Source organism: Salmo trutta, chromosome 38 (genome assembly GCF_901001165.1).
Source record: "Salmo trutta chromosome 38, fSalTru1.1, whole genome shotgun sequence".
NCBI classification, from domain to species: domain Eukaryota; kingdom Metazoa; phylum Chordata; class Actinopteri; order Salmoniformes; family Salmonidae; genus Salmo; species Salmo trutta.
In genome coordinates this window covers 5,918,847-5,928,851 of record NC_042994.1, presented here as the reverse complement: position 1 = coordinate 5,928,851, position 10,005 = coordinate 5,918,847, and the positions used below count along the sequence as shown (strand labels likewise).

The 10,005-nt window shown below is 45.7% G+C and overlaps 1 protein-coding gene across 2 annotated transcripts in view; it reads left to right on the top strand.

Annotated features, from left to right (window-relative positions):
* Nucleotides 1-1,534: 1,534 nt before the first annotated feature.
* The window catches only part of LOC115178417 (phospholipid phosphatase-related protein type 5), a 51,850-nt gene continuing 43,379 nt past the window's right edge, over nucleotides 1,535-10,005 (top strand). For both annotated transcript variants that reach the window (XM_029739597.1, XM_029739600.1), the window contains exons 1-2: nucleotides 1,535-1,820; nucleotides 6,445-6,572. In XM_029739597.1, coding sequence (XP_029595457.1) covers nucleotides 6,501-6,572 — 72 coding nt within the window. In that variant the 5' untranslated portion in view covers nucleotides 1,535-1,820; nucleotides 6,445-6,500. The remainder of the gene's footprint in view (nucleotides 1,821-6,444; nucleotides 6,573-10,005) is intronic.

Genomic DNA, 10,005 nt, shown 5'->3' with positions numbered 1-10,005 from the left:
TCGGGGGGCTAGGGTCAGTCTGTTACATCTGGAGTATTCTCTTGTCTTATCCGGTGTCCTGTGTGAATTTAAATATGCTCTCTCTAATTCTCTCTTTCTCTCTTTCTTTCTTTCTCTCGGAGGACCTGAGCCCTAGGACCATGCCCCAGTCCACCTGGCCATGCTGCTGCTCCAGTTTCAACTGTTCTGCCTGCGGCTACGGAACCCTGACCTGTTCACCGGACGTGCTTGTTGCACCCTCGACAACTACTATGATTATTATTATTTGACCATGCTGGTCATTTATGAACAATTTATGACCATGCTCTCTGTGCACCCACCTGTGCACCAGGCCCTATATGGGTCAGGGGCCCTCAGGTGCCAGGCACCAGCAGCCTCAGGCGGTGTGTGTGTGTGTGTGTGTGTGTGTGTGTGTGTGTCTGAAACGCCCCACTTTTCCACTTGGTGATGCATCATTAATCCCGTCATTCTGAGGCACTCACCTGAGCCCACGCGTTTATTCACACACGCACACACACACACACACACACACACACACACACACACACACACACACACACACACACACACACACACACACACACACACACACACACACACACACAGCCATGGGCTTAGCTTTCTCATGTATGAATGTGCTTTCCTGGGGTTGAGCTCTAAAGGTATGCTGCCTGCGCCTACAATCATAGAAAACAACTACAAACCATCTACAACCTAAAAAGGTTCTTTGACTGTCCTCATTGGTGAACCCTTGGAATCAAAAGGGTTTTACCAGGAACCAGAAAGGCTTTTTCACCCTTTTTGGTTCCTGGTAAAAACCTTTTGATTCCAAGAAGAACCCTTTTGGGTTCTATGTAGAACCCTTTCCACGTTGGGCTCTACATGGAACCCAAAAGGGTTGTACCTAGAACCAAAAAGGGTTCTTCTATGTGGACAGCTGAAAAACCCTTTTGGAACCATTTTCTCTAAGAGTGTAGACTAGCCTATCCTTCAGCCGTTATTCCTATACCGCTGACACACATATACACTCTCTCTCTCTCTCTCTCTCTCTCTCTCTCTCTCTCTCTCTCTCTCTCTCTCTCTCTCTCTCACTCATTCTCACTCATTCTCTCCCTCTCTACTCCGCTGCCTGTGTTCTCTCTCCTCTCCCGCGGTCTCATGCTCTCATTCCTTCGTCTTCCGACTCTTTCACTCTCACTCTCCTTCACTCTCTCTCTCTCTCATCTCCTCTCTCTTCTCCAATCTCTCGCCTTCATTCACTCTAATTATCTCTCTCACTCCTCGCATCCTCCACTCTCTCTCTCTCTCTCAGCCTCTCTAGTTCTTTCTCTCTCTATTGAAGCCCTCAAGCCGTGTGGATTCATTAATTAGCTTCGTCCGTCCATGGAAGATTAGCAAAGTAGCGTAGTGACTGCATGTTGCCCAGTGCATATAGATAGACTGTGTTGCTTGTGCTATACTGTGAATCTATACACACACACATTAACACACACTCTAGCAGACAAACACACTATCTCTCTCCCTCTCCCTCTCTCTCTCTCTCTCTCTCTCTCTCTCTCTCTCTCTCTCTCTCTCTCTCTCTCTTTCATTCTCTCTCTGTGACTGTAGCGCTGGCTTACTAGAGAAAGCAGCAGTGAAAGTGCGGGCGGTCTACTTTTACTGAAGACTCGGAGAAGATAAAACAAACACAGACAGAAGACAGCAGGATGGGAGCCTTCAGCGGGTTGTAAAATACTCCAGTTCTTCTCTGTCAAAGGCAGAGGCTATGGCTACTGTCTAGCAACACTTCATCATCACTACTTCTCTGCACAGAATCTGTGGTAAGACCAGATTTTATTCATGGCATTCTTTTTCTTTGATAAAAGACAGTATTAGAAGTGTGTGTATGCCACACACATTATACTGTAGACGCTCTTATAGTGTGTGTGTGTGTGTGTGTGTGTGTGTGTGTGTGTGTGTGTGTGTGTGTGTGTGTGTGTGTGTGTGTGTGTGTGTGTGTGTGTGTGTGTGAGAGAGAGAGAAAGCCATAGATAGGATGATGAGTGCCGTAGCAGAGACATCTCAGTCTCCATCTCTCCTGACCCACATTGATGAACCTGTAGTTCTGCATGCAGAGCTGTCTTAATGTCCTACTCCCTTAGCGCCACAGCCTATATCACTATATCACACACATCTGCTGGATTGTCAGGGAGAAAGAGTAGCGTATCAGTCGTGTGGGTGGGTGAGTGTGTGTAAGTGTCTGGGACTGTGTGTCGCTGTATGTGGGAGTGTGTGTAGCTGTGTGTGGGTAGTGAGAGAGGAGGTGTGTGGTAGTGTGTGAGGCAGGGTTTTGGGACATGACAATACTGCAGTGGTATGAGATGGAACACAGATGATGACAGAGACACAGACAGATTATGTATTGAGACAGAGCGAGACAGAGAGAGATGAAGAGAAAAAAGGAGGGATGACTGAGCTGGGTGAAGAGAGAGGATGGATGAAGTGAGTGGGGTGAAGAGAGAGAAAGAGGGATGGACTGAGCAGGGTGAAGAGAGAGAGAAGGAGAGATGGGGTGAAGAGAGAGAGAAGGAGAGATGGACTGAGCGGGGTGAAGAGAGAGAGAAGGAGAGATGGGGTGAAGAGAGAGAGAAAGAGAGATGGACTGAGCAGGGTGAAGAGAGAGAGAAAGAGAGATGGACTGAGCGGGGTGAAGAAAGAGAGAAAGAGAGATGGACTGAGCTGGGTGAAGAGAGAGAGAAAGAGAGATGGGGTGAAGAGAGAGAGAAAGAGAGATGGGGTGAAGAGAGAGAGAAAGAGAGATGGACTGAGCGGGGTGAAGAGAGAGAGAAAGAGAGATGGGGTGAAGAGAGAGAGAAAGAGAGATGGACTGAGCGGGGTGAAGAGAGAGAGAAAGAGAGATGGACTGAGCTGGGTAAAGAGAGAGAGAAAGAGAGATGGGGTGAAGAGAGAGAGAAAGAGAGATGGACTGAGCAGAGTGAAGAGAGAGAGAAAGAGAGATGGACTGAGCGGGGTAAAGAGAGAGAGAAAGAGAGATGGACTGAGCTGGGTGAAGAGAGAGAGAAAGAGAGATGGACTGAGCTGGGTGAAGAGAGAGAGAAAGAGAGATGGACTGAGCGGGGTGAAGAGAGAGAGAAAGAGAGATGGACTGAGTGGGGTGAAGAGAGAGAGAAAGAGAGACGGACTGAGCTGGGTGAAGAGAGAGAGAAAGAGAGATGGGGTGAAGAGAGAGAGAAAGAGAGATGGACTGAGCTGGGTGAAGAGAGAGAGAAAGAGAGATGGACTGAGCAGGGTGAAGAGAGAGAGAAAGAGAGATGGGGTGAAGAGAGAGAGAAAGAGAGATGGACTGAGCGAGGTGAAGAGAGAGAGAAAGAGAGATGGACTGAGCGGGGTGAAGAGAGAGAGAAAGAGAGATGGACTGAGCTGGGTGAAGAGAGAGAGAAAGAGAGATGGGGTGAAGAGAGAGAGAAAGAGAGATGGACTGAGTGGGGTGAAGAGAGAGAGAAAGAGAGATGGACTGAGCGGGGTGAAGAGAGAGAGAAAGAGAGATGGACTGAGCGGGGTGAAGAGAGAGAGAAAGAGAGATGGACTGAGCGGGGTGAAGAGAGAGAGAAAGAGAGATGGACTGAGCGGGGTAAAGAGAGAGAGAAAGAGAGATGGACTGAGCTGGGTGAAGAGAGAGAGAAGGAGAGATGGGGTGAAGAGAGAGAGAAAGAGAGATGGACTGAGCGGGGTGAAGAGAGAGAAGGAGAGATGGGGTGAAGAGAGAGAGAAAGAGAGATGGGGTGAAGAGAGAGAGAAAGAGAGATGGACTGAGCAAGGTGAAGAGAGAGAGAAAGAGAGATGGACTGAGCTGGGTGAAGAGAGAGAGAAAGAGAGATGGGGTGAAGAGAGAGAGAAAGAGAGATGAACTGAGCTGGGTGAAGAGAGAGAGAAAGAGAGATGGGGTGAAGAGAGAGAGAAAGAGAGATGGACTGAGCTGGGTGAAGACCAGTTCAGTATATGAGCCATAACTCAATAATACATGTAGTTAAACACAGAGGACTTTAACCACTCTGATGTGTGTGTAATAATGTATATCTGAACAAGCTCTCAGACACTAGGCTACTGATGAATGTCCACTTTGACATCTAGTTATTAGAATACTAGAGTGTGTGACTTCTGTGCTCAAGTCTCCCCATTGCTATCAATGATTGATTGATTGAATAATGATTTATTATGCAAAGTTTAAACAGGAGTCAACCGCACTTACACTCCCGTTCAAAGGTTTGGGGTCACTTAGAAATGTCCTTGTTTTTGAAAGAAAAGCACATTTATTGTCCATTAAAATAACATCAAATTGATCCGAAATACAGTGTAGACAGTGTAGACATATGTTAATGTTGTAAATTACTATTGTAGCTGGAAACGGCAGATTTTTAATGGAATATCTACATAGGTGTACAGAGGCCCATTATCAGCAACCATCACTACTGTGTTCCAATGGCACGTTGTGTTAGCTAATCCAAGTTTATCATTTTAAAACGCTAATTGATCATTAGAAAACCCTTTTGCAATTATGTTAGCACAGCTGAAAACTGTTGTTCTGATTAAAGAAGCAATAAAACTGTCCCTCTTTAGTCTAGTTGAGTATCTGGAGCATCAGCATTTGTGGGTTCGATTACAGGCTCAAAATGGCCAGAAGCAAAGACTTTCTTCTGAAACTCGTCAGTCTATTCTTGTTCTGAGAAATGAAGGCTATTCCATGTGAGAAATTGGCAAGAAACTGAAAATCTTGTACAACTCAACTAGTATAAAGAAGGCCAGTTTTATTGCTTCTTTAATCAGAACAACAGTTTTCAGCTGTGCTAACATAATTGCAAAAGGGTTTTCTAATGATAAACTTGGATTAGCTAACACAACGTGCCATTGGAACACAGGAGTGATGGTTGCTGATAATGGGCCTCTGTACACCTATGTAGATATTCCATAACAAAATCTGCTGTTTCCAGCTACTATAGTCATTTACAACATTAACAATGTCTACACTGTATTTCTGATCAATTTGATGCTATTTTAATTTCTAAGTGACCCCAAACTTTTGAACGGTAGTGTATCTCAATTCAAGATTCTGTTCAGAGAGGCGTGAGATCAGGTCCGCGTCCCAAATGGCACCCTACTCCCCAAGTAGTGCACTATGTAGGGAATAGGGTGCCATTTGGGACATAGGCGAGGAAAGGGTGACCCAAAGGAGGCTTTCTAAGAAGACTACACAGATGGGACTAACGGCTGTCAATCAAATCTTGAAACTGCTTTTCAAGTAAAAAATGCATTATTCTTGCTCTGTATCGGAATTCATATTTGGGGTTTATGCACTACCCAGAATAATATTGACTGTGTGAATCAAACACTTCAACTGCAAATCAACTCAGACAGGCTTTTTTGCTGCTGCGTGGTGAGAAATGTACTTTTGACTTTGATGGAATAGTATCCATAGTTCTTGGAGCCTCCAGTTCTTTCCCCATGGGTATCTGCTTGTGGGTAGGTGGAAGGAAGACTTCTTATCTTATGCTACTTTCTTTGGCAAATGCCTTTCTTTAACATATGTTCTCTTTTCTTTAGCTGTCCTGTGGGGGGAATCCCTGAGTTGACTTCAATTTGGGATTATTGTTGTTCAATGTTTAATCTCTCTCTTTCATTCATCTTTTTTTAACCGTCTCTCCATGTCTCTCTTATGTCTATCCTATTCCCATGCTGGGTCTGACTGACTGGGTCTGACTGACTGTGTCTGAGAACTGCATCTGACTGACTGTGTCTGACCGACTGTGTCTGAAAACTGCATCTGACTGACTGTGTCTGACTGACTGTATCTGACTGACTGTGTCTGACTGACTGTGTCTGACTGACTGTGTCTGAAAACTGCATCTGACTGACTGTGTCTGAAAACTGTATCTGACTGACTGTGTCTGAAAACTGTATCTGACTGACTGTGTCTGAAAACTGTATCTGACTCACTGTGTATGAAAACTGTATCTGACTGACTGTGTTGGACTGACTGTGTCTGACTGTATCTGACTGACTGTATCTGACTGACTGTGTCTGACTGACTGTGTCTGACTGACTGTGTCTGACTGACTGTGTCTGAAAACTGTATCTGACTGACTGTGTCTGAAAACTGTATCTGACTGACTGTGTCTGAAAACTGTATCTGACTGACTGTGTCTGAAAACTGTATCTGACTGAATGTGTCTGAAAACTGTATCTGACTGACTGTGTCTGAAAACTGTATCTGCGTCCCAAATGGAACCATATTCGTGCGTGTGTGTGTGTGCATGCGTGTGCGTGTCCGAGTGCTTGTGTGTGATAAAAACATATATTTGTTAAAGAACTCAAAATGGTTCCGTAATGGACTAAACTTGGCACCGCAATACTTTTCTGTGGATGTTGCTAAAGGTTATGATTCTACAGGTGCATCAGTCCAGCTAACAGAAGAGAAACAGAAGAGAAACCGGGAAGAAGGCACAATGAGGAATATAGGAGACAGAGACCTACAGAAGACCAGCACCTACATCGTACCCTGCTTCCTGCTAGTGGAGGTGAGTGGGCAGCATATTGACCAATCATTTGTATGACATGGTGAAAGAAAAAGGATACATTCCAATATTTCAATCACCCTTTCTCTTGTCCCCTTTCAACACACAATAAATCCAATCCTACATGTTGGAACATGGCCTCAGTGCAGAGACATCTTTGTTCATTGCTCTGTCTGTACTTCCTCCTCTCCTCTCCTCCCCCTCCCCTCCTCTGCTCTTCCCCTCTTCCTCTTCTCCTCTCATCCCCCCTCTCCCTCCTCTCCTCTGCTGCCCTCCTCTCATCCCCCCTCTCCTCTCCTCTTGTCTCTTTTCCTCTCCTCTCATCCCCCTCCTCTCCCTCCTCTCATTCCCCCCTCCCTCCTCTCCTCCACTCCTCTCCCTCCTCTCCTCTCATCCACCCCTCTCCCTCCTCTCCTCTGCTCCTCTCATCCCCCCTCTCCTCTCCCTTCTTCTCCTCTCCTTTCCTCTCCTCTGATCCCCCTCTCCCTCCTCTACTCGCATCCCTCCCTCCTCTCCTCTCATCCCCCCTCTCCCTCCTCTCCTCAGCTCCTCTCCCTCCTCTCATCCCCATCTCCTCTCCCTTCTTCTTCTCCTCGCCTCCCCTCCCTCCTCTACCTCCTCTCCTTCACCCTCACATGTATTTCCTAATTAATGGGCCTAATTAACACAAGGAAATGCAATTAGCCCGCTCAGCCGCTAACACTCTACGCTATTGCTAATTCTGTGCCCACTGCCCATAGAGCCTGCAACAAGGGCTAGCGTAGTGGGTTAGCAGAGTTAGCAGTTTTAGCATTATCATGAGGTAAGAGGGGGATTTTTGCCATTAGCTATACAGTATATCTAACACGTTACTGAGACCGTGCACCAGCTGTGCACACGGAGCCTGTGGGCAGAGCTAGCGTAGCAGCTTTATCAAGTTTTAGCATTCTAATTGGGTTAGAAGTTGATTTTAGTCGTTAGCTATACAGTAGACTATATATTTCATGGGGTTTTAATAGCAGGGCTAGCATTAGTAGCTACAGTTTACGGTAAGAGGTTGATTTTGAGTTTAGCCACAAGACAATTGTATATATCCCGTGGGGTGTTATGCTAGTTGGAGTGGACTAATGTGTTTTTGATCAACTGCAGTGAGAGAAAGTGTAGGTCTATGGAGTTAGACAGTAAGAAGGGTTAACCTCAGTACAGTGTAGAATTCAGATGTAACTAGCCACTGTATATCTCATGTGTAGCACATGGGAATGTGTGAAATGAACTCCTCAACCTAAAATGTCCTCACTTGCAGTAACAAATTGTAAATTTTTCGGTGGCGCTGACTGGTAAGACGCTCCGGGAGTGCGGTGTCGTGTGCAAGCAAAGCAGAGGTCCTGGGTTCGAGCCTTGGTGTGAACCGAATCAGGAGGAAGCGGTACTCGCTAAGCAAGCAGCGTGACGTCAGTTACACCTGGGTTATGACAACTGAATGTGTTTTTGTTCAAATCAGAGACATTTTAGGGCTAGCAGTTAGTTGTGGTACCACATAGGGTTAATGACAGGGATCGATGTAGCTATATCCCAGAGTGTTCGGAGAGTTGGAGAGTGGACTTCATAATAATGTGTTTTTGTACAGCTGCAGACTATCTGAGAAACCGCAGTAAACAATAATGCAGTTTGCAGCATATTAGCAGTTGAGTCCGAATTTGAGCTCAGCCACTAGACATGCAGGCTACGTTCCCGAATGGCACCCTATTCCCTATAGGGCCCACAGGGCTCTGGTTGAAAGTAGTGCACTACGTAGGAAATATGGCGGCATTTGGGACGCAGAGCCAGCATACCCCAATGGGGTGTCATGAGAGCTGGAGTTTAATGTGTGTTTGTACCACTGTAGTCGGAGAAAACAGTAGTACATCTCTGGGGCATTCACCTCCTACACACATTATACCATTCTCTACCCGACACACTCAGTCTGTGTCCCAAATGGCACCCTATTACCTTTATAGCACACTACTTTTGACCTGAGCCTCCATTGGCCTCCTTTAGCCCTCCTTTCTTCAACCGTACTCCTCCACTCCTACAACAAAGCCATCCAGCTATTTTTACACTCCTCCAAAACACTCATCCCTCTCTCCAACACTCCTCCAGGGTCCCCTCTCCTCTCTTTCTCCATCCCTCCTCTCCTTCTTCTCTCTTCCTCTCATCCGTCGGTGGAAGGGAGTGAGAGAGTAACGACCTGCTACTGTACAGCACTCCAGAGGGCATCCAGTCTTCTGTTGTTACATTAGCATCTCATTACACTCTATTCTCTAAAACAAACGGGCTGACGCTCTCCTTTCTTCCACCTCTCTTCTCTTTATCTCTTATTCTCTCTCTCGCTCTCTCTCGCTCTCTCTCTCTCTCTCGCTCTCTCTATCTCTCTCTCTCTCTCTCTCTCTCTGTCTCTCTCTTTCTCTGGGCATTGTTTCATATCTTCCAGCCATTTCCATCTTTCTCTATCCTAGAACGTGAGAAAATTTCTTATCAGTCCCGTTAATAAACAAGGGATTACACAGGATTTCCCCCTTCCCATCCTTTTGACTGGGATGAGAACTTCAGAATGGAAAATGGAAGCTAAGCTTCTCCATTTCTATCTCATCTAACCTCTCCTCCTTCCAGGCAGAATAATCCCGGTGTGAAAAGACACACACACACACATAAAGTTATCACACACATAGACACAATGAAATGCACATTCACACGGACACACAGACACACTCTCTCTCTCTTTCTCTCTCTTCTCTTCTCTCCTGGTCCAGCAGTGTGTGACATGGTAGACGTGCTGTGAAGGGGCACAAAGGGTCTGCTCTCAAGGCTAACTGGCTCCTTCACTTCAAAGACTGAAGCGCTTAAAGACTTGTTTTGATGTAACTGATTTTGCACCGGGCTTCAGTGGAAGAGGAAGTAAGTGGCAATTGGAAGGTCCTACTATATGGAAATAAAGGGGCAATCAGCAATTGGTACATACATTTGTTGGACTTAAATTAATGATATGGCCACTGATTCTTGAAGAATATAACTTTTAAATGCCTCATGAGTTTAGTTCAACTGTCGTATCCGACAACTGTCGATTGATTTTGGCATCTTTTCTTGTAAACTGAATTGATTAGTTACAAAATGAACAGCTGATGAGAAAACTGTCAATCTAATTGTATTCTGGTTGCCCCAGAGAAAACAAATCTGAGACATTGCCTACCGGCCCTGGTCAAAAGTAGTGCAATAACCTGAGAGTACAAAACATTAAGAACACCTTCCTAATATTGAGTTGCTCCCCCCTCTCAGAACAGCCTCTATTCGTCGGTATTGACTCTACAATGTGTAGAATCCAGTGCTTCCCATAGTTGTATCAAGTTGGTTGGATGTCCTTTGGGTGGTGGACCATTCTTGATACACACAGGAAACTGTTTAGTGTGGAAAAACCCAGCAG